The 25087-nt window shown below is 36.4% G+C and overlaps 2 protein-coding genes and 1 long non-coding RNA gene across 3 annotated transcripts; 1 reads left to right on the top strand and 2 right to left on the bottom strand.

The window, feature by feature from the left end:
• Positions 1–215: 215 nt before the first annotated feature.
• On the bottom strand, positions 216–1759 carry LOC140821604 (uncharacterized). Its single transcript, XR_012115790.1, has 3 exons — positions 1613–1759; positions 1407–1531; positions 216–1286 (listed from the first exon to the last, which is right to left on the bottom strand). It is a non-coding gene; the product is annotated as an uncharacterized lncRNA (long non-coding RNA).
• Positions 1760–3522: 1763 nt separating this feature from the next.
• On the bottom strand, positions 3523–6748 carry LOC140821614 (anthranilate phosphoribosyltransferase, chloroplastic-like). The gene is made up of 10 exons (XM_073182149.1): positions 6446–6748; positions 6216–6359; positions 5939–6100; positions 5715–5798; positions 4834–5022; positions 4558–4648; positions 4395–4454; positions 4147–4265; positions 3790–3924; positions 3523–3712 (listed from the first exon to the last, which is right to left on the bottom strand). The coding sequence occupies exons 1-10, from the start codon at positions 6632–6634 to the stop codon at positions 3680–3682; spliced, it is 1206 nt and encodes a 401-aa protein (XP_073038250.1). The 5' UTR covers positions 6635–6748; the 3' UTR covers positions 3523–3679.
• Positions 6749–9338: 2590 nt separating this feature from the next.
• Positions 9339–14043, top strand: LOC140821620 (uncharacterized). Its single transcript, XM_073182158.1, has 9 exons — positions 9339–9525; positions 9610–9883; positions 10528–10929; positions 11050–11980; positions 12606–12699; positions 12879–12955; positions 13480–13592; positions 13743–13828; positions 14007–14043. Exons 1-9 carry the CDS (start codon positions 9452–9454, stop codon positions 14041–14043), a joined length of 2088 nt encoding a protein of 695 aa, XP_073038259.1. The 5' UTR covers positions 9339–9451.
• The last annotated feature ends 11044 nt before the right edge of the window (positions 14044–25087 follow it).

Genomic DNA, 25087 nt, shown 5'->3' with positions numbered 1-25087 from the left:
GTTTTATAAGTATCAGAAATAAAAAAAAAATTAATATTTATTTAATTTTCTTATATTTCTCTAGTTGGTGAGGATTGAAAGTTATGAGATCAGAATGAGTGGCTTCTATCAGTTGATCGAGAGCATACACGGGATTAAAATTGATGGAGTAGTATATTCTCGATCTACCAATGTATAAATAGAGCAAAATCCTAACAAAAATGTTCGCACGTGATACAACCCAAACGGGTTTAAGATTCATATAATTAAGAAGCCCACAAAGATGAATTCAAGATTCTTAAACGAAGGAAGGCCTGGATGGAGCAGGCAAAATCAAATCCTTTTTGGTAAGAAACTCGACCACTCTCGCCATTGTTGGACGTAAATCATGCGATTCTTGATTACACAACAAAGAAATCTCAACAATTCTTTGGACGGCACTCGAATCTTCAATGCCAAGCATTGGATCTGTTACACTTGCCACCTTATCCATTTGATAATGCTTCCATGCTTTCATGATTATTGTCCAAGTACCCTTGTAAATAAACAACATCATATGTTAAAGAAGTGTTTTTCATGCTATTGGGATGATTATCACCACGGTGACAAGCGTGTCTAGACTGTCATCATGCTGATAATTGTTGTTCCGTTCGCCAGTACTTACTATTTCGAGTACAAGAACTCCGTTGCTATACACGTCTACTTTATCAGTTAATCGCCCTTCGAAGAGGTATTGGGGCAGCAAAGACAGATGTAACAAGTCAATTCAAAAGAGAAGTAAGTTAAGGGGAAAAAAAGGCTTACAATGTGCCTGCGATGGCAGGGAGTCCTATTTGATCTGTTGAATCGAATCTTCCTAGACCGAAATCCGCGATTTTGGCATTAGCTTCACGTCTAACAAGATATTACTCGCTTTATATCTCTGTGGATGATTTGGGCATGGCAATCTTCGTGCATATATTGAAGACCTTCTCAGTTCCTGTGGATATTTCTTCCATTTGCATCACAGGCAAGGTCAGATTATTCAATATAAAGAAAAACAATCTTATTTTTTGCAAAGGAGATATTGAGTAAACATCAAATAATTTTTTGCAAAGGTACCCTAATACCTTAGAGAAACAGAGGAATTTAAGTTAATAAAACCTTTTGCCTATTTGCAAGTGCGAAGGGTAATGCAGAAAAATATACACCCCAAATCCTCCTTGGCCAATCTTGTGGGAGTCATTGAAGTTTTTCTATAGCTTTTTCTAATGTTGAATTCTTGAATTGCAAGATTATGTTGATGGCATCTGATACCACCTGCATGTCTTTAGAGCACGGGATTCTTTGAGAATTTTACAGGCTAAATTTGTTTGACATTGTTATAGCTTAAAAATAACGAAGAGATATATTGCCAGCAAAAAAATCAAACATAAAATGCAGCATACCATTTTGTTGTTTCCCGTGTAGTGTGTATCGCTTCTTATAGACAGTTGTAGACAAAAGTATCCTAGGAGAATTGCTGTGAGGCATATCCCAACCGAGCCGATAATTGCTGAAAGAAAGAAAACAGCTGCGTATAAAATTTGATGCATTAGTGCCTTTGATGTCATAAATGGAAACCGAAGCAATATCTCAACTGAGCATAACTGACCTTTACTTGAGGACGATTCTGGCTCATTGACAAACTCAGAATCCGCGTAAATAGCAACCGACGTGCAGAACTCGTGCTTCAATCTAGGGCAACCATTTTTAGATTCCTGTGCTAGGACTTGTGAGGCATCCACTGCGTGAACTTTGACTCACAGTTGTCCTGCAATTTGCCATTCCGTATGCCGATATTTAGTCATGTGATGTTTTTTGCACTTGTGCATAACCTCGGTTTTCCGGTGCCTTCTGCACTAACTTATCCATCATTCTTGTCACAAGATTCTTGAAAGTCCGAACACTGCTGTCCTTGGCATCGCTACAACTCGTCTTTAGGGATGATATGCAAGGAAAATTGGAAATTAATCATAATCAGATCATGAAAGAAGAGGAAAACAACAAAACTAGGCCATTTGAACTATTTGACATCATCCATGCAGAAACATGACAGAATATGGTAACGTTCAGCTTCACAATTCCTTCGAAAAAGCGACGACAATAAAGGGTAATCTTGAAATCACCTCAGAACCATATTGTTTTGATAACGATTCATGAAAAAAACTATAGTTTTCAACCCTTATGAAGCATAGAAGCAACCATCATAGGAAATACGGGGGCAGTTATGAGGAAGGCAGTCCGGAATCTGCTTATTGATGGACGTAAAGCAATTTTCGCATTCTTCTCTCGACAAATCCTCCATGCATTGAGCCAAAACAAACACGCGATCAGGGTGTAAAAGCCCGCTTGTCACCTGGAAAATTTGATTTCCATGATTCCATCTGGCATTGATGCAATGGCCTCGGTATAGTTCTCGTTGAATTGCGAAACGTTTTTTGCTCTGTTTTCCCCTCATTGATCGAAATCGAGGATCTAACATTGTTGCATGCTTCAAATAATAGACAATCGACTAAATAAAGATGATCGACATTTTAAAGATCTCTGTCTCATTTCATTATTTTTTGGTAATAAAAAAACTTCCACTACTTCTGCTTTATTTATCTCTTTTATTTATATAAGTTTGTTATAAAGCAAGTCCATATTTTATAAAAATAAAAAATTAAATTAATAATAAAAATACTTTTTTATTCTTTATACAATGTGATTCAATTCATAAAATAACATTTTGTTCGAAAAAATATAAAAACCTGATAAAAATTAAATAATGATTTATCAATTTAAATACAAAATTGAACAACAATACAAATTAAAAAAGAAAAGAAAGAGATCCTTGCAGGGTATTTCACACAACACATTTTTCCCCCTTTTACAAAATTTTCGTTTTAGATCTTCATTCATTTAGAACAATACGCGCAAAACAATTTTGATAACTTAGTTACAAAATAATAATAATAATAATAATAATAATAATATAACAAAAAAGGAAATGAAGCATTTGACTTCATAAATAAAAATAAATGAAACCAGTAAAAATGTTGTCAAACTCGTTACACTAATCATGATTTATTAATATGTAATCATAATTAATCGGTAAACAATATATACTTATAATATCTGATAGACGACAACACTACGCAGTATCTAAATACAACTGAACTCACTCGCAAGAAGCTCTAGTACTTTCAAATTATTTTAAATTTTTCATTTTAAAATAATTAATCTAAATTATTGCCAAGATATAATGAGCAAAACTCTTTACGAATATTGTAATTACAACGCTCAAAGCTTCACCCTCGAAATACTTATACATGGATCTCAAAAAAATTGGCATTGCATACACTTTATGGTTTTGACTTTTAAGGATATCAATATTGAAACAAGATATATTTGGAAAATAAAAAACCCATCAAGAAAATCAAGATATCATTGTAATATAGATTTAATGTTTTTTGTAACCACATTTAATGTTTTTTATACCAATAAAAAATATATAAAAGGAATATGTAAAGGTACGATATGTGAAAAAAGAACAAACTATTTATTTTACAATTATATCTCATTAGAAACTTCTCGTACCATTGCATATTTTCATTTTTGCGAAGTCTACGACAAACATAATCCCGACTTTAAACTCTCCTCTCTTTACTCCACATTTCGAATTCAAGCTCATCAGTAGTCAGGCGGCAACTATTTTAGGCCTTTTCACCTTCTGCGGAAATTTTACATTTTATATGGATTAAGGAAGTGAGGACCACTAGGTATTATTTTTTAAGTAACTAAACTTACATTTGAGACGTTGATCCAGCAATCAAGAACCTCCAGAGCTTTCCCGGATTGATGAACTTCGCGGGCTCGATATATCCCTTCAGCCAAGGTGCAGACGATCCCGCTCAGAAATAATGCTGCTGCTGCATTTAACACCTGATTCAATGTATACCACACTGTAGTGTTAAGAGTATTTAGATGGATTTCTCGTGCTGTGCTGTTGTGTTCAGACGTAGTCGGTTCATATAAAGGTAACTGATGGTTTGACGGCTTTGAATAGAAAGTGTTGGGACAAATGCAACCCACTCTTCGAAAAAGAAGGAAAACATCAAGAATTTGTCTACTAATTACTGCAAACAAAGCGTTTAAGAAACTTACAAGTGCATCGGCAATAGCTCCTTTCTCACCAGCGAGCACACGCCTTAGCACATCAGCATTATATTTTGGTCCTCCCCCTTTCAAATCTTCTAATGTGCAGCGAGGAATGCCAAAATTTACTGCATATACAAAATGGACTTGCGACTGAATATTCTCCAGAGAAAGACTCCCGAATTCACACCAAAAAGGAGCTCATCATGTGGTGAGTATAAGATATGCTGATGACATTAAACAGATTGAGTTCTTACATGGATCAAAAGAAAACTGCTCGATTTTTTTGGGTGAAATATCAAGCACCACCCCAGGACCTGTTCCAAGTAGCCAAATTTAATCAAGCAAAGCCAGAATTGAAGAAAGGGTTTGTGATGGACACAACCAGAGTTCCTTGATCTAAACAAGATAGGATCTTACCGAGTGGACTCATTTCATCCAATCCCTCGGAATGAACAACCAATGCTCTTTTCATGCCATATCGTTGTAATGCTTTAGCCATCTTACTGACCTATCAGAACACCATGAATCACGGTGATGACATTTAAAGGAAATATTTTTGACATATCACAACAAGAAATAATTAGGTGCTATGGACTTTTTTTTCTAAATCCTATCAAGAGGGAAATGATGGACAAGTAGGTATCAAAAACTGTTATTCATGGTGTAGAACTCCATTTTCCAGATAATACATACCATGCCTTCTTTATAAACTCCGATGACAGAGTAGGATACATGTGCTGGATTTAACATAGGACCTAGGATATTAAATATTGTTTTCACTCCAAGTTTTCTCCTCACAGGAGCAAAAGTCTTCATTGCTGGATGATAATTTGGAGACATCATAAATCCGATTCCAACTTCTTCCACGCATGTCTTCACGCCCTGAATTGACACGTAGCAAAGATGATATCACATCCGATTATCCAAGTCCGCCAAAACACGTACAATGCACTTAAAAGAAACATGCATCTCTACATTCTACTATGCTCCACCTATTTGTCACATAGAAGTAGTAAACGTAGTGAATAAAATGTATATGGTTTAAAAAATTAAGTAGGCACAGTCTTACTTTGTCATAATAAAGACATAGATACTATAAGATCGTTTCCTTAAATATCGTATGATCTTTCCAAAAAAAAAGAAGAAGAAATAACTGAGTAACAACAAAAGTATGAAATTTTATACGGCAATAAATGGAGGGTGGTGGGGGGAGGGGACCAAATACTTGAGTTCTTCTGCCAACAATTTAATGGGCATAATGTTCCTGCTGTCAAATAAAAGGCAAATCAATAATCTTTTGCAGATGGGTTAATTAGATGCCGGCGATATCATACAAGATCCAAGAGTCCAATTTTAATTCGTCCATACCACAGGGTCTGGATTTCGAATATCTAAATCAGCTTTTGACCATTGGATCTAGCATTAGTTATGCTATCAAGAACTAAAACGCGTGCGGATGACAAATTCTACACACATCAGTGGCGACACCTAATATTGACCAAACCTAACGCACTGAACATTTTGTGATGCTAATTGCCACCATTACAGCATCAAGGACTTTAAGACATTCTAACCTCTGGCTCCACATCAATGGCGACTCCTAGTGCTTCCAAAACATCTGCACTTCCACAAGCCGATGAACTTGATCTATTCCCTTGCTGTCACAAAGAAAATGCTTCAATATAGAAACTTTTGATGACAAATTTTTAGGTGATGCAATAGGTGAAAAATGAAAGCAGATTGTAGATTCAAGAACCTTCCCATTTATATCAGTATATAATCTATCAGCCAGGCTCACCTTAGCAACCTTGACACCACAAGCAGCAGCAAGAATCGCAGCACCGGTCGAGATATTCACGGTGTTAGCTCCATCGCCGCCCGTGCCCACTATATCCACCGCATTTTCCAACCCTTCAACCTTTTTACAGCATTTTATCATAGCCCTAGCCAAACCCACTATCTAAATTCAAAGTTCGACAGAAAACTTCAAATTATCAACTCAAAAATCTCGAATGGTAAGAGAAACAAACGTCTATAGCGCGAAGAAAAGAACAGTGAAAATAAAATTGCCTTACTTCTTCAAAGTTCTCTCCTTTGGCTCTGAGAAGAACAAGAAAAGCGCTGATCAAAGATTCACTCCCATCTCTCAGCAAGAAATCCAGTGAGCCCTCTGCTTCTTCTTCAGTCAAGTCTCGTTTATCCAGCAGGCACTCAAATAACTGATAGGACAAAAGAAACCAACAAAAAACTGGCTAAGAAAACAAACGAATCGTAAAAGCTCAAAGTTAAAGAGGAAAAAAAATACCTCTTTGGGGGAAGAAATGGGTAGCTGAATTCTGGGGCAGCATTCCGTGCGAAGAGCTTGTCTCCGCAGAATTCCATTACGGTCGTTTGGATTGAAATCAGAACCGTGTATCATGCATAAGTCAGCGCCGTTCTTGAATATGAGATGAGAAGGGGAAGATAGAAGAGCACTGCTTCCAAAAGCAGCCATTACTCCAGTTTTCTTGCTTTGTTCATGGGAAATGGAAGCGTCATTCAAATTTCTGAATCCCCAACTTGTTTTCACCTTAAAAACAAAAACAAAAAAATGGAGTCTCTCCTCGTTGCTAGACACGTGACCTCTCTTATTTGAGTAGGTATTTGTGAAACACTGTGCGAAATTAATATTTTTAGCAGATTGTATATCCTAGGGATCTAGGGTTAACGTCTTATCAACCGCTCGTAATTAATAATTTCATGGCCAAAATCATTTCATTAGTCCCAATTTTTTGTTGATATTGGGGACCTTTTTCCCCAAATAAAGTTGATTTACGATGGGAAAACAAATTCAATAAACATTGATCGGTGGGGTTGTTGATCATAAACGTATAAAAATTTAATATATTGTGTGTATAAAAAGTTAGTATTGTGCTCTGATTGTCAACACGAGCACATAACATGCAGCAGAAATTAATTATTTAACACACGAGTACAACTTGAATAAATAGATATCATATTTAAATTATGCACAAGTTCAAATACTTGTGCAATGTCTCGTGTTCAAAATTCACTGGAAAAATATGTGATCGTTTACACCAAAATAATACTAGCGATAATAACAAAATCAAATTTCTTAACACTCCAAAGAAGTAAAATGCATCAAAATAAGAACTAGATGCATAAACCGTAGTTGCTTAAAAACAATAAAAGAACACTCTTCGATTAACAATCTGCGTCAGTATTGTTCTCCACGTGTCTGTAACACCAATTAGCAACACGGCATAGACATGAGTCGATCACTCTAATTCTTCGGCACGAATATTGTCTCCAACTCTGAACGTAGTGTAGTTCAAAGAAAAACTCTAGCATCTATGTAAAAGTCCCTCTCCAAAGGTCATCAGTTCTTCTCTCAACATTCCATATATATAGATTTCATATTTTGACCTAATTATATTTCGATAAAAACAAAATCTTACAAACATGGAGACAATAATTTATTAGTAATAAAACTCTGTTAAAAACTAAGATATTATATCTTATAAATAAATACCAAATCATGTAGGATAAATATTAAGATTCAAGTCAAATTAGTCTAGACATGCAAAACTCTTATTTTTCAATTTAAATAAAGGTCAAAGATTAATTAATAATGAAATATTCTTTTCAAATAATTATGATATTTAAAAAGTTAAATATAACATAAGCTTTAATAAGATGAACTTTTTATAATTATGAAATATAAAAAATCTATAGTACTTTATAATATGCAATAAAAATATAAACAAATAATAATTTAATAAGTAAAACACAATCATTTTTTTAAATAGTTAATTGAAGAATAAAATTATGTATATTATCACCAAATATGCAAGGGGTGATTTTGAAATTTAAAAAAAAAAAAACTTTATGAAAAGTTAGTTATTAGGACATTTTTGATATCCTGCACACTTACCGTGCACATCTATGTGAGCACCGATAAGGTGACACTCACCCATTGGATGCACAATTTTTCTATATTTCATTACATCCAATGGGTGAGTGACACCTCATCGATGCTCACATAGGTGTGCACGATAGATGTGCAAGATATCAAAACTGGTTATTAGGATATCAACCTTAATTATTAGTATAAATAAAATACCAATTAAATTATCTTCTATGTAAAAATTGAATATAACCAAACAAAAGCTCAAATATAAACTTTGATGGTGAAAACAATTAAGCATACTCTTAATCCATTTTAATGCTAAAAAAATAAACTTTAAATAAAAATTAAATTTACATGTATGTATTACATGCTAAAAATCCATGGCCAATATTATATAATAAATCCTCCGATTATAATATTAGATTATATTATGAGCAAAATTCATCATAAATATGTATTTATTGAAGTCGTTGAGACTTGAGAGACCACCGCAATAAATACATTTCTTTGTAGAAACTTAAATTCAGTAAAAATATCCAAAACACCACAAATAATCAACAAATCTCAACCACTGCAATAAATACATTTATTAGTAAAAACTTAACACAAAAACTCACGATTTCACGAGTCAATTTTGTGAGACATATATTCTATTTGAATCACATCTAAAAAAGTAATATTTTTTATGTCAAAAGTATTGATTTTTACGTTAAATATGAGCATGATTGGCTCGTTTTACGAATAAAAATCCGCGAGACCGTCTCACAAGATACCCACTCAAAACTTAAATATAGTGACAATATCCAAATAATTGACAAATTTATAATGTAAATCAGACTATATTTATTTGATATGACAAGAGACATGTACATGTACGGTGTATAATTATTTTTGGTAAAATATTAATTTTAGTTATGTAAATTTTAGAGTATTTTTGGTAAAATATTAATTTTAGTTATGTAAATTTTAGAGTTTGATGTTTTTGTCATGTATTTTTCGTTTTTTTATTTATTATAATCATGTAACTATATTCGATACATAAATTTTAGTCATTATCATCTAAATTATATAATTAAATAATTAAAATCAATATTAAAATTTTATAATGGTGTGACTTTGTGAGGAGGAAAAAATCAGAAAACTAAATATTTGAGCCTCTGTTAAAGCCCAAAATTGGGAGGCAGGACAACTATTTGAGCCTCTGTTAAAGCCCACAATTGGGAGTCCGGAGCTGCATAATAATAAGGGAAGCCCAATGACAAACTGGACAAGCTAGCAACTCCGTTTTGTAATCAAGATGAAGTACAGGGGGTAGAGTGAAATAAACCAAACGTACTCAAACCCCCAAAGGAAGTCGATACTCTCCGGAGCTTCACAGTTTCCCAAGAAGTGGAGAAGAAAATGTTCGCTGCAACTGCGAGAAATCTTCAAAAGCATTCCCTCAAAGCCATCTCTTCTTTGATCTTCAATCAGAGGTTAAATTTTTCGTTTTTCGTATATTGTGTTTTCTCGTAGAATATTGGATGTTTGTTGCCATTAAAAAGTCTCTTATCATTCAGGATTTTGGGAAGCAATGGTTGTACGAAGTTTTTGCCTTGTTCTCTAAATGGGAGTTCTGGGTTTTCGCGTGTGGATGACGATTTTAGTTTTTTAGTGAAAAGGCTTAATCTTGTTGATGGAGCTCGCGGGTATTCGGTGAAGAGTATGAGGAGTAAAGTAGAGAAGCGAATGCAGAGGGAATCAGGTAAAACCATGAGGGAGGTTCGAAGGGCAAAAAAGTTGAGAAAAAAGTTGATGACGGATGAGGAACGCCTGATTTATAATCTAAGAAGAGTATGTTGCTGAAATTGTTCTTAGATTTGAATTTGTTGAATGCTGTGGTTTTTTTTTAATCTCCTTCTCATTAGAATCGTAGCTGCTCCGAATTGGCTGTCTCAATGTTTTGGTCTATTGTGTGTGTTTTTGTATCGAGCTTTCTGTCACAGTCAGCTACTTGAACTCGTGAGTGATATGCTATGCCACCACTATTTTTCAGCCGTATTGGTTCGCACCCCTCTCCCCAAATCTGCCCCCTGTTTATGGGATTTTAGCTGGTCAAGAAATGCTTGTGCCTTTGGTCTTTGATAACTCAAAATCCTTAACCGAGTTGTGTCGATGTTTTTGCTTCCCAGTTTCATGGAATTTTAGTTGCATCAAGTTTCCATAGTGCTACATCATGGTTTGGAAATTTAGTTGCCAGTAATCGTTGGATGTGAATGTCATCATAACTATTTGGTTTGGCATGTCTTGCATCAAAATAGCTGTTTTTTGTGTTTGAGTCACGAGGAAAATTTAAAAATCGCATTTCTGCTTGACGGTATTTCTATGCATGTTCTATGGCAATTTAAAACCATTTTTTATGTGGCGTCTCTTCATTATGTTCTTATATTTTCATGTCCTTGATATTTGCAATTGTGCTTCCTGTTGAACAAGTACAGGCAAAGAAAAAGGTTGCTTTACTCCTTCAGAAGCTGAAAAAGTACGAGTTACCAGAGCTTCCACCTCCACGCCACGATCCTGAGCTGTTTACTCCTGAACATTTACAGGCATATAAGAAGATTGGCTTCAGAAACAGAAATTATGTTCCAGTTGGTGTTCGTGGAGTCTTTGGAGGAGTTGTTCAAAATATGCACCTTCATTGGAAATTCCACGAGACAGTGCAAGTTTGTTGCGATAATTTTCCCAAGGAAAGGATCAAGGAGATGGCAACTATGTTGGCAAGATTGAGCGGTGGCATCGTGGTCAACATACATAACGTGAAAACTATTATCATGTTCCGAGGCCGAAATTATCGTCAGCCAAAGAATTTAATACCTATCAATACTCTCACCAAAAGGAAGGTGTATATAAAACGTTGTCTTCTTTAGTTCCTTTTTCTCTTCTGCAATTTACACTGAAAAACTTGTAAAATATGTAGAGAATTTGATATTTAACCAATTATCCTCGACTTTGTTATACAGGCGCTGTTTAAGGCAAGATTTGAACAAGCACTTGAATCACAAAAGCTTAACATAAAGAAAACGGAACAGGACCTCCGTAGAAAGGGGGTGAATCCCGACGATCCGGTTGCCATGGCCAGCATACAAAGAGTGGCATCCACATTTTTCAATGCAATTGACAAGAGAGAAGGAAGTCCCTACATTTTCCGAGAGGACAAATCAACACAGATCGAAACTGACAAGCTTCAGCAGCCACAGGATCCTGAGGATGACAGTGATCAGGAGGAGCTTGACCGATTCATTGCTGAGATAGAAGATGCAGCTGACAAAGAATGGGCTGCAGAGGAAGCAGCAGAGAAAGAAGAACTTGATCGTGTTAGATATTGGAACAGAGATGATTTTAGTAAATTCAGAAGAGATGACATGATCAGAGGTGAACATTCAGAGGATGAAAACAGGGTAAGGACGAGAAATTGGAATCAGACTCGTAGGAGGACCTCGGTAGATAGTGAAAGTGAAGATGACAACGATTCCAAGCTTGATCATGAATGGGATTCCAATGATGATGTGAATCGTGATGATGGTGGTGAGGACTCTGAGGAGGATCTTGATAAACTCCCCTGGAGTAAATTGGAAAGACAGAAGGATAATAAGATTGGTAAAGCCAACTCAAAGGGATTCGAGGGAAATAAAATTGGATCTAGGGGCAGGACCAACGACACATCTATGTCAGAAGATATGCTAAGTGACCTCGATGATGCTATGTGGGGGTCAGACGAGGGGGAAGAACAAAACCTGACAAATTCTAGAGCATCAATTAACAATTACCAAAGCAGTAGTGATGACGAGAACTACGATCAGTTCAAGATAGAAGATAAAAGAAATTCTAAGAGGGGCTTAAATAGAAATAGCGGCGAGTTGGCAGAAGACCATTCTAAGGCGAAACACTTGTGTAAATATTAATTTTGTTTCCTAATTTGGAGCCATTCTGGTTATTCCACTTAATCTTGATTATTACAACTATGAACTATATGTTCACTGTTATCCTGATTTAGGAAAATCTTCAACCTTTTTTCAGTTTGAAATTGTGTGCCGTGTTAGCTTGGTGGCTTCGTAAATTGAAGAATGACATTTTGACAGGATGAGTTAATTTGCTGCTATGGCTATATATCAAATCTATTGGAAGAAAGATCAAATTGACTTAATAGCTGGCTTTGTAAATTATTTATTGAACATTATTTAGAATGGTATATGCTGTTTGGTAGATTTAGATTGTTTTAAATAAGCTTGGATTGATCCCAATCACAAAGTCCGGGATGGCCGGAAGTTTTTATTTATATTTACACAAATGTTGAGTAAAAATGTATTTAGCTCCGCTCCCTACATTAGGAAAAACATTTAGACTTGCAAGTTGGCTCGATTAACATGAATTCTTGGCTCTGACATGGATCTTTCATGCATATTTTCGAGCTAGGGAATTATGAATAAAGTATGAGCATGCATTGGTTTAAATCTATATGTAACCTTCTCACAGACAAGTGCAGAGAAAATGATATGGTTTTTGTTTATCCATACAGCACCTGAAGTGGTTGAAAAGTCAGGTGACAATTCACTATCGAGGCTCAAAATGTTATATACTCCAGCCAAAGAGTTGTCAGAGAATGAAGTGACGTATGCCCGAGTTTTATTCAATTAGGATGTTTATTCTTTTTTGGACTTTTATTTTCATTTTCCAAATTCTCCTAACATTGTCGCCACTTACAGCAGTGTTGCTATCTTGTTTGGAAATCATAGTTTGCGCAACACATTTTTTTTGCTATTTCTCATCTTGTTTATTCATTTGTAAGCAGCATTTCCACCCAATTATTAGGACAACTGGATGCGCTAATACCTTCTGGGACTTCAGGGCAACATCGCAGAAAGATAGGTTTGTACTTAGTTTTAGAAGGCATTCAAAAATAGGTCTACTTATGGCTTTATGACGACGACAAATTTAGTGGATCACTACCAAGCTGTCGAGTGATTTTAGTTTTTTGGAATTTTGATCAGTTGGTTATCTTCATACTAGATATGTTTAAGTTAGTAATCCTCAAAATATTGCAACTATTTTTCATGCTATTTCTATTATAATCTCACTGAGTTTAAAATTTGCCTCCTTCCCTGTTCTATAACAATATATGCATGAAAATAAGAGATTTTGAAAGGCTTAGTCCTTTTCCAGAGTGAGTGATACTATTGAAACAAATTAGATGAGATGCAGATGCATATCCATTATGTAGTCGAATTTATGTCGGTTTTAAATTGTTCAGTGCTAAAAATGAAGTTGAGCTTTTATTAGATGAAATTTACTTATAACTACTTGCTCATGTTTCATTTAAGATTCATATTTTTGTGTGTTTGTATCGACTTTATCTTCGGATTGGAAATATAACTCAGGCATTTCATCCATAGGAGATGGTACTGAGCCGAAAAAGAAGAGGATGAAGGCCGATTCAGATGTCTCCAGACTTTCACCTTCAATGCGAAATCACCTAGATAACCTTGCAAATTTGAAGGGTGAACAGGTCAGCATTAAGCCTGAATTCTTCATCCAGTTACTGCTGATCATCCTGTTGATTTTCGCTTTTAATTCAAATTTGGTTATTCTCGCTTGAGGTACCTACCTTTGTGATATTTAGTAATGGATTATAATTAGAAATCTTCAAACAATTCAGGTGGCAGCAAGGGTCCCTCAAGAGGATGCAGGAAAGGATGAATGGTTCGTGGTTAAAGTTATTCATTTTGACAAGGAAACCAGAGAGTGAGTGATGTTTTTATTTAGAAGGTGAAAATGCATATTTGCTATTTTCGAAACAAATATTGATGAAAAACCTTACGACTAAATTTGTTTTTATTTTTATTTATATTTATATAAAAAGAAAAATCTGGTGTAATTTGGTATTATTCAAGCTTTGCGTGTAATAACTGTGTTGACACAGAATTGAAGTGTTGGATGAAGAACCAGGTGATGAATAACTGGTGTAATTTGGTATTATTCATACTTTGCAGTGTACATATCCACGTATATTATCGAAGCTTCATAAAGCTCCAGTCTTAGTTTGAGAACCACATCTTTAAGCTCTTTGTTGAAATTGAATAGCTATTTCATTTTGGTTCTTGACACAGCCATGTTCATCAAGGTACCCCGGCATCGGATCTTGGACTTTAACTGTGGCTACTGGCTGACTGACAGCCAATCGGACCAGTGTTGTGTATCCAAAATGTCATTTCCCCTTTCTCATACAGATTGTACAGGAATGAGAAAACAAAGAAAATAAGCAGGAAAAACATAGTCATTCTGTACATTGGAATTGACTGGCTTAATTCTTGATCCTGATCACTTACGTGTCAGGACCATAGGAGTAAAATAAGGGTCCCCAAATCCTGCAATTTTGCTGAGAACAATTCTTGAAAATTCATCACAAAATTCGACTGGCACTATAATTTTTTCTTACAGCATGTCTATAATAGATATGGCTAAAAATACAGACTTCCATAGAAAATTGAGGCACGTAGCTCCAGGATCATTTTATAAAAATTCTAGTATATGATAGAAAAATTTAGCTGAATTATCTTATAATCAAAGATAATATTGCGTATCCACGCCCAAAATCTGTTTCGCTAGAAAGTGATTCTCAAATAAGCCATGAAAATAAAGGAGGGCGTCAAAAAATCAATAATTTGTCTTAAACCAATAGAATATTAAAATTCAAGAACCTTCATCGCTATAACATCAATACTTGTCTTATTCTTCAAAAAAATAAATAAATATAAAAGCAATTCACATAGTTTGCAGAAAAATGAACATAAATAACATAAATGATAAAAGTAAACAAATAACAGAAATTATACATATAATCGTTACCCGGGATAAGCAAATGATATCGGATTGTTTTCTTTTTCGTTATGAAATATATGTAGAAGGAAGCATAAGAAAAAAAAATAATATAGAATATGAGAAAAGAGATAATGATAGAGAATAGGAGGGAAGGTGCCTAAAAAAGGTACGTAGAGGAGGGAAAATCAATATTTTAGATTAAAGTAAATGAGTAATTAGGTTAGAATAATTATGTTTGAGCATGTAAGGGTAATTTTGACCAAATTCATATAAAAATTTTAAATGAAGGTTAGTTTACAAATTAAAATTGTTAGAAGGTCAAAAATCTAAAAAATTATTGTATGAAGGTTATATTTCAAATTATCCCAAAAAGGAACCAAATCACTTTTTTGTTCCACCGTTGGAACGGGCTGGGCTTTGTATGGGTAGGTTTAGACAATAAATGGGCTTCAATACCTTTTGAAACAGAGCCCATTTCATCTCAGCTCCAATTCTTCTTTTGTATATTTTTGTATACACGTATTGCGCGTATATGTTCGAATATATGATAAGTTTTTTAGAAGCAAAAAAATTAAAAAATTAAAAAAGAAGAAAAAATGGGGCTAAATTAAATATTTTGTAATTCCTCACTAGATTTTTTTATCCACGAGTGTATTTGGTAGGCAGGCAAACACATATTGGTTCGGCAATTTTGGTTTGGGTCATTCAATTCATTTTTGGAATTCAATTATAGTATATTAATTTGTCATTCGATTGGGTATTTATTTGCCAAATTCATTGAAATCTTCTTGTATCTTTTATATAGAATAGTTGTCCAAAATCTAAACATCTTCTTATTTATTTTTAATTTTAAAATTATTTCTAAAATAATTGTCTCAACTGAACAAATACACACTTGTTTTCAAAATAATTTTGTAGAAAGTAATTATCCAAACAAAATCTAATACATTAATATTTTACAACACGTGTCAGCTTTACTTTTAAAAAATTATTTGTATTACTGATTTTACTCTCTCTCTCAGCGCTCTCGGTCAATTAAAAAAATAGGATTAATACATAAAAGATTTAAAAAAGAAAGACTCTGACTTTTTCCATACAAGATACATCCGTGCTTAAATATTTGTAATGCATTAAAAATATGCATAAACTAACCGATCCATTCAACTGATTGGCAGGAGAAAAGTCGACTATGAGTGGTTTACCATTAAGATTCAATCTCTGCATGTTAGGAGTAATTCCCGTTTTGATACCAACCAAGAAAAGAATGATGTTAACTTGAATTGACAAATTCCACGCAATAACATGCACAACATACACACGAAAACAAAGAGAATGAACGAGACGAGATTTACGTGGTTCGGTCTTGAAATGACCTACATCCACGGGAGAAAGATTAACCAGCTCTTGTATTCAAATTACCAGAAGATATTCCTCGGTTACAAAGCTATATGACAGATACTAACTCTCAAGAGATTTTGATTTACAGATCAAGATCACTCTAGACGATCTCACACCTCTCAAGTTAGAGCTCTCACTTTCAATATCTTTCTGCTTCTTCTCTTTTGAATACTATCGACTCCTTGTATATCAAGATCAGGATTATGAGTATATGTATACACGGGATGACCGCTAGACCCATCAACCGTTTCTGTTGCTCACACCAAAGGATAACAGACTCCAGGCATACAGAGAAAACTAACTCAATGGCTTATTATCCCATTGACCCCTTTTCAATTCATCCTTGCCCACAGCTGCTCCTTGATTCATTGTGAGACACCAACATTACCTCAACAATCTCCACCTTGTCTTACAAGGAATAAACCCCAAGAGTGTTAAGTGTTAATCTTTCTCCTCCCCCTTTCGGGCTTATGATATTGCAATCATACCGACCAAGTCTAAGCAAAATTTAAACTTGGCCTGAGGCAGCTCCTTAGTCAACATGTCTGCTGGATTATCATGAGTTGATATCTTCTCCACCTTAACATACCCTCTTTCAATTACATCCCTTACAAAATGTAGTTTTACATCAATATGTTTACACCTTTCATGATACGCTTGATGTTTGGTAAGGTGTATTGCACTTTGATTATCACAATAAATCGACACAACTTCTTGATTAATTCCCAGTTCTGTCAAGATTCCCTTAAGCCATATTGCCTCTTTAACTCCTTCAGTTAAAGATATATATTCCGCTTCGGTAGTGGATAAGGCCACCACAGATTGTAGAGATGCCTTCCAGCTTATGGCTGTTCCATATAAGGTGAAAACAATTCCGGTTATGGATTTCCTTGTGTCTACATTTCCAGCATAGTCTGAGTCAACAAACCCAACCAAAGGTTGAGTTATTTCAGGTTTCCTTTTGAACATTAGTCCTAGATCTGGCTGTCCCTTTAGTATCTCATGATCCATTTTAAGGCTTCCCAATGAGCACTTCCCGGATTTGATATGAACCTTGAAACCAAACTCATTGCATATGACAGATCTGGCCTGGAACATACCATTCCATACATCAAACTCCCCACTCCACTTGCATATGGTACCTTTTCCATTAGTTCCCTTTCTGAGGCCCCTGTAGGTGATTGATCACTCGACAGTTTGTGATGATGTCCCAATGGAGTGGAGACTACCTTTGCTTCGTGCATTCTAAACCTTTTCAGCACCTTCTTGATGTATGTACTTTGATTGAGAAAAAGTGTTCCTCTTTCCCTGTCTCTTCTTATTTCCATTCCAAGGATCTTCTTGGCTTCCCCAAGTTCTTTCATGTCGAATTCAGAGCTTAGCAGCCTTTTAAGCGCTTGAAGATCACCCTTATTCTTACTTACAATCAGCATGTCGTCTACATATATTAGCAGAAAAGTTCTTGGTTGAGTGCCTTCGCCTTTCATGTATATACAGCTGTCAAACTTGCTTCTTGTGAAATGAATTTGTGTCATGAATTCATCAAATCTTTTGTACCATTGTCTGGGACTTTGTTTGAGGCCATACAAGGATTTTCTTAGCAAGCACACCTTATCTTTGTCTTCTTCCCTTATATATCCCTCGGGCTGATCCATGAAGATTGTTTCTTCAAGTTCGCCATGCAGAAAAGCTGTTTTGACATCTAACTGTTCCATTTCAAGATCCAGTTGAGTGACCAGCGATAACATGAGCCTAATGGATCCATGCTTGACCACTGGAGAATAGATTTCATTAAAATCTATTCCCTCTAGTTGTGTATAGCCTTTTGCCACTAACCTTGCTTTATATCTGAGATTGGGTTTGGCTGTTCCATCTTCCTTTACTTTAAAAATCCATCTACAGCCAACTAGTCTTTGTCCCTTGGGTCTAGCAACAAGGTCCCATGTGTTGTTCTTATTTAAGGATTCTATTTCCTCATTCATCGCTTTGATCCACATTTGTCTATCTTTGCATCTCATGGCTTCCTTGAATGTGGTAGGTTCTGTAATCTCCACCTGTTCAGCTATGGTAAGTGCAAAGGATATCATGTCAGCCTGTGCATATCTCTGAGGTGGTTTAATATCCCTTCTCTGTCTGTCTCTGGCCAATATGTACTGACTTTCTTCTGTTTCAAATACAGGTTCTTGAACTGAAACCTTGTTTGTGTGTTCTGTTCCATTGTGTTCAAGGGTTAGTCTCAGGTCACCTTCCCTGTTTTCTACTTCGACATTAGAATCTGTAATAAGGTCATCTGTTGAAGTATTGTTCTTGATGATGAGGGAGTATCCCATCTTGGATTCATCAAAGGTAATGTTTCTGGTATTAAAACACCTTGGGCCAGATGATTCCAGGTTCCATACTTTGTACCCTTTAACCCCTGTAGGATAACCAATGAAAATGCATCTTAGTGCTCTAGCTTCTAGCTTATCTTGCTTGACATGAGCATATGCCAAGCATCCAAACACCTTTAGATTTGAATAATCCGAAGGTTTGCCAGACCAATACTCCATAGGTGTCTTAAATCTCAAGGCACTAGATGGGCTTCTGTTAATTAGATAGCAGGCTGTTGTTACTGCCTCCCCCCAGAACTCCTTTGGTAGTCCTGCATTCAGTAGCATAGATCTCACTCTCTCAAGCAAGGTCCTATTCATGCGTTCTGCAAGCCCATTCTGCTGAGGGGTTCCAGGTGCTGTTTTATGCCTCACTATCCCCTTTTGTCTACAGAATTCATTGAACTGGTTAGAGCAATACTCAAGTCCATTATCTGTCCTTAGGTGTTTGAGTTTTTTATCCAGCTGATTTTCGTTCAGTGTAACCCATTCTTTGAATCTCAAGAATGCTTCGTCCTTGGATTTCAAGACATATATCCACAGCCTCCTTGAGTAATCATCGACAATGGTCATAAAATACCTTCCCCCACCATGTGTGGCTGTCCTTGAGGGCCCCCACACATCAGAATGTGCATATTCAAAGGGTCTGGTGGTTGTATGATTTCCAGTTCCAAAACTTACTTGTTTTGCCTTTCCGAGAATACAATACTCACAGGTTTCCAAGCTTTGAATCTTGTCTCCACAAAGGAGATTTTGTTGAGACAGCTCATGAAGACCCTTAGCACTTATATGCCCAAGTCTCAAATGCCAAAGTTTTGACTTTATATCATGATCTTCTATGTTAGCTGCTCCACCTAGGACAGTATTTCCCAAGAGTATATATAGGGAATTCTTTCTTGAAGCTCTCATAACCACTAGAGATCCTTTTAGCACTTTCATATTTCCATTGTCAGATTTGAAGGAGTAGCCATTTGACTCAAGTGTGCCTAGTGATATTAAGTTCCTCTTAAGTTCAGGAACGTACCTCACTTGGTGCAAAGTTCTGTCTGTGCCATCATGCATCCTTAGCCTTATGGTTCCAATCCCTTTTACTCTACAGGATTTGTTATTTCCCAAAATTACCAAGCCCAAGTCTGACTCATGTATTGATTCGAACCATGATCTTGTAGGGCACATGTGAAATGTGCACCCAGAATCTAGAATCCACTGGTTCAATGTGTCTTGTTCTGAAATGGCTAGAACTTCAGCAGATCCATACCCATCAGATGTCACTGATGCCTCACCATCATCTTTTAGTCTGTCTTGCCCCCCTTTCATACGTTCTGGACACTCACGTTTGAAGTGCCCTTCTTTATGGCATATGTAGCACCTGTATCTGGTGATGCTCTTTGATCTTGATCTGCCTCTATTGGGTTTATGATGCCATTTTTTACCCCTTCCTCGCGTATAGGAAGTTTCAGGTCTTCCCCGGGTGTTCAGACTTTCACCATGAATTGGTTGTCCTTGGGTTTGAGTTTTTCTCTGTAGTTCCTTTTCTTTAATAGCGGATTGGACCTCCTCAAGGGTAATAGATTGTTCCCTGCCATACAATAAGGTATCTCTGAAATGTTCGAAGTTTCTTGGAAGAGAGTTTAACAATATCAGGGCCTTGTCCTCTTCCTCCAGCTTTACTTCTATATTTTCAAGATCATCGAGGATCTTGATGAATTCATCCATCTGGTCAGAGATTCCCTTGCCATCTTCGATTTTGAATGAGTACAATTGTTGTTTCAAGTACAGCCGATTGGCAAGGGACTTAGTCATGTATAACTTCTCGAGTTTGCCCCACATAGCAGCAGCTGTGGTTTCTTTAGAAACCTCGCGGAGGGGTTTATCGCCCAGGCACAGAATTATGGCACTTAGTGCCTTCGCTGCATTGATTGCAGTCTCCTTTGAATCTTCTCCATCTGTTGATTCTGTTCCAAGGAGAGCACCGGCAAGTCCTTGCTGTATCAAGATTGCGCGCATCTTGATTCTCCATAATCCAAAATCATTGTTTCCCGTGAACTTTTCAATGTCAAACTTCATTGATCCCATCTTCTTGAATCTTTGGTGATCGTGATCGTGGGTTCGTTTTCCCACAGACGGCGCCACTTGTTAGGAGTAATTCCCGTTTTGATACCAACCAAGAAAAGAATGATGTTAACTTGAATTGACAAATTCCACGCAATAACATGCACAACATACACACGAAAACAAAGAGAATGAACGAGACGAGATTTACGTGGTTCGGTCTTGAAATGACCTACATCCACGGGAGAAAGATTAACCAGCTCTTGTATTCAAATTACCAGAAGATATTCCTCGGTTACAAAGCTATATGACAGATACTAACTCTCAAGAGATTTTGATTTACAGATCAAGATCACTCTAGACGATCTCACACCTCTCAAGTTAGAGCTCTCACTTTCAATATCTTTCTGCTTCTTCTCTTTTGAATACTATCGACTCCTTGTATATCAAGATCAGGATTATGAGTATATGTATACACGGGATGACCGCTAGACCCATCAACCGTTTCTGTTGCTCACACCAAAGGATAACAGACTCCAGGCATACAGAGAAAACTAACTCAATGGCTTATTATCCCATTGACCCCTTTTCAATTCATCCTTGCCCACAGCTGCTCCTTGATTCATTGTGAGACACCAACATTACCTCAACACTGCATTTAAATCTTTCTTAATAGCATGTGGGCAGAGTGTGGCATTTGTCTTCATGTGTCGTGGCTTTAATGTGTTTATGTACATATTCAGTGCTAGGTGGATGCGTCAAAGGATTTTGTTATCTCGCTTGAATAGCTATCAAGATGAAGCCAAAACTCGCTCAGGCACATAGGAGGCCTAGAAATCTCCAGGAAGGGGGCCCAAACTGCATCCTTGTGGCCGGGGGTGTGTTGCTGAGTACATTATCAATCCGTCTGGGGTTCAAACTTAAGCAGTTTCTTGATACGAAACAAACAGTGACTAGGAGCCAAAGGTACCGTATGTTATCTTATCTTTTTCAGGATAATATGAGTTTACTTTGTGACAGTTGCTTTTAATGCAGGAAATAGAAAAACTATGGATGGGAAGAAGTCAGCAAACTTCCCCATGCACTCAGATGCCTTTTGTTTTCGTCAAGATGAAGAAGATGGTTGTTACAATTATAGTCCTAATCACATATTATCCATATCATTTTACTTAGTAATCAAACTTCGCATTGCCCTCCCTTGTTAATATAGTATATCGTTTTTTATAAATAAAAAAAATTTGTTGGTTCTTTTTATGTGTGATCATAAAAAGAACAATATTTGAGACAACAATTGAAGAGAAGAGATGATATGATACTTGAAATGCAGGATCAAATTGCATAACTTCAGAACTCCCATAACGTGCAGCTTTCACATTGTTCCCATCTTCAATCTTTGCTGGATGCTACGAACAGGGATTTGTTTGATTCAGATAGGGAAATCCAGCGATTAAGAAAGGCAATTGCAGATCATTGCGTTGGACACATCACCTCTGGTGAGAAGTCACCAACTGTTCCCACTTGGCCAGCTGAGTGGAAGAATGGTCATACAAATGGATTCCAGGAAGTTGAAAAAAAAATCGGATTTGCTAGAGAAAACCAGAAGGGATGGAGAAAGGATTGAACTTTTGAAGGGGGAAGTTAGTGAGTTGAAGGAAAAGACTACTTGTTGCAAAGCTACAAGGAGCAGAAATCTGAGCTCTCGATGAAGATCAAAGAGTTGCAGCAGAGATTAGATTATCAGCTTCCAAATATTTTGTAGGCATGTTCAATTTCTTGTGCATTCTTGTGTGGCTTCTTCACCAGTTGTGGGGACCCGGGGTTCTAAATCAGATCTAATCTGGGATTAAGTGAATCTGTGAGAAAATGCGGGTCAAAATTTTGCTTTTTAACATTAAATCAAATGTCAATGAAACAAAACATGATTTTATATTAATCCAACAAAATAAGGTACAAACAAACTGTTTAATACAAACATCCACTAGTGTTCGAATCTCAAGTACAAGTCTATTACAAGTCTAAAAGGAAGCCACTAGAAGTCTTCTTCTACACCCGACATCACCACATTATGAACTCTCTCTTCATCGACGTGACCCTGTACCTGCCCCACCTGTTGCCAAGCACACATACAGACAAGACAACAGCCGGATAACTCCGGTGAGAACGAATCCCAGTAAAAAAATGTATGCATGCAATGTAATAAATCATATACAAATGCATAACATATATCAATGTACATGAAATAAATCTAAGACATGTAAAGGAATACAAATCTGTATTCAACATCTAGTTCTTGACTCGATTCTTTTCTAATCTAGGGATCCCGGTGTGAATAAGACGTCACTGATCTGTTACCTACCCTACCAATCGGGGTAACGGGCGTCTTATTCCTAGACTCCGATCAAATCTGTATCGAGTGGCTACACGTGGAGGTGATCTGCTCCTACGCGTCGATACACCGAACGTCTAGTTTGACAAGTCTGTCAATGATTCCTATCTCAAAGGCTTGAATATAAATCTATAAACAAAGCACAATAGAAATCAAATATCAACAATATTCTAGTATGTGATTTAGGGAAACTCGTATCAAATCTGAATCGAGTTGTGCAATCCCGTGATCACATGAATTATACCTTTCTTTGTCGAACAATCTGTCGAAGTCTCGAGTTCACAATAGCCAATACAAATCTGCAATGGCATAATAAATGTGCATTCTATCAACATGTATTTCAAAGGAATACAATGTACAAATCTGAAATTAGTTTCAATACAATTCGACGGCATTACTACATGCTTTCTCGATACCAATTAACTCCATAATAACCGATATACTAACCACGATTCATAACATCAATAATAACAATCCTAATCTCCAACAATGTGCATATGCTCTATCGATTATATGCTGGAATTTCACCAGATTTACATACAGTGTCTGAAAATCAATCCGGTAACGAGTATAGCAAGCTCAACATGTCAAGAACACATATTCTCACTCAAATCTGAATTTCCCCAACATGAATATTCTGAAGCATGCTGAAATATAACAAAACTTACATCCTTTGATAGCTCTTGAAGAGAGGAACAAGAATATCTACTTAGATTTAAGTTTGGATGTGTAAATCTTACCCAACCACAATTATAAGCTTGGAAAACTTGAAGAACAATGGCACATGCTCTCGGTTCTGCTGATGGAGATCTGAAAATGAAGATTCAGCAGCTTCATCTATATATATACCTGCCATGTGTCAACATAAAAATCGAAGGTGGCATTCTCGCATGCAGCACCGCGGGTGCGCTGCTCATGCACCGCGGGTGCGCTCAAGCTTCGGCCCACTTTTAATTTTCTGAAACTCGTCGACCGTGGGTGCACTGGGTGTTGCACCGCGGGTGCGGTCATTCTACCGCGGGTGCGGTCTGTCTAGCACCGCGGGTGCGGTACCTGTTCTGCCCAAATTTCATACCCTACTGGCCATTTACCGCGGGTGCGGTCACCCTTCGGCACAAACTTCACAATTCTGATTTAAAGGACCGCGGGTGCACTCCCTTCTACACCGCGGGTGCGGTGAAGCTTCGGCCATACATTGAAAAATGCTAACTTTTTCAGCCATCACCTACACACATCTCATTTAGTGCTTCTCATTGTATTTCATGCATTCTCATGTCTTCGACGATTACATTAATAAAGCGACGGTTTGGCAGTCCGTAACCGGAGGTCACGTCGCATTCGTATAGCGCCGGTTTCTCAATAACCGTTACACCTTGCGACGGTTACATACAGACCGTCGCTTAAATAAAACCGTCGCTAATTTAAGCGACAGTTTCACTTCACCGTCGCTATATTAAAGCAACGTTTAGTCAAAAATAAACCGTCGCTTAAATAAAGCAACGTTTAGTCGCTTAAATAAACCGTCGCTATGTACCGTCGCTATGTAAAGCAACGTTTAGTCAAAAATCGTCGCTATATTTAACGACGTTTATTTACAAAACCGTCGCTTTATTAACCGACGGTCTTTCAAAAAACCGTAGCTTAATGAAGCGACGATTTTTAATCTATCTAGTAAAAAACAACCCAGACATGATTTACAAAATTAATAATCTATTACGCTAAATTAAAATTCATAAATAAAATACTACGCTAAAATTCATAAATAAACTATTATGCAAAAATTAAATATTAAATTTTCTGAAATATAAAACGCTTTAAAAACCTGAGTGCGCAAAGATATACAGATCCACGTAACACTGGAAGATCACACCGACGAGCAAATCTACGAAATTAATACGAAAATGTTAGTACAAAATAAAAAAACCGAAAATGCGAAAAAATTGATAGAGTTTCGTTACTATCAGATAAGAAAGATTA

The sequence above is a fragment of the Primulina eburnea genome, unplaced genomic scaffold (assembly GCF_022965805.1).
Source record: "Primulina eburnea isolate SZY01 unplaced genomic scaffold, ASM2296580v1 ctg636_ERROPOS244172, whole genome shotgun sequence".
NCBI classification, from domain to species: Eukaryota; Viridiplantae; Streptophyta; class Magnoliopsida; order Lamiales; family Gesneriaceae; genus Primulina; species Primulina eburnea.
This window is presented reverse-complemented; position numbering and strand designations above follow the sequence as displayed.

Excerpts from the sequence above, each read along its gene's own strand:
- LOC140821620 (XM_073182158.1), top strand. The coding sequence starts at position 9,452 with ATGTTCGCTGCAACTGCGAGAAATCTTCAAAAGCATTCCCTCAAAGCC. Across the intron at positions 9,526-9,609 it reads TCTTTGATCTTCAATCAGAG|GATTTTGGGAAGCAATGGTT; the intron begins GTTAAATTTTTC and ends CTTATCATTCAG. Across the intron at positions 13,829-14,006 it reads TTTGACAAGGAAACCAGAGA|AATTGAAGTGTTGGATGAAG; the intron begins GTGAGTGATGTT and ends GTGTTGACACAG.
- LOC140821614 (XM_073182149.1), bottom strand. The coding sequence starts at position 6,634 with ATGGCTGCTTTTGGAAGCAGTGCTCTTCTATCTTCCCCTTCTCATCTC. Across the intron at positions 6,101-6,215 it reads AAGGAGAGAACTTTGAAGAA|ATAGTGGGTTTGGCTAGGGC; the intron begins GTAAGGCAATTT and ends CTTTGAATTTAG. Across the intron at positions 5,023-5,714 it reads CCATTGATGTGGAGCCAGAG|GGCGTGAAGACATGCGTGGA; the intron begins GTTAGAATGTCT and ends GTGTCAATTCAG.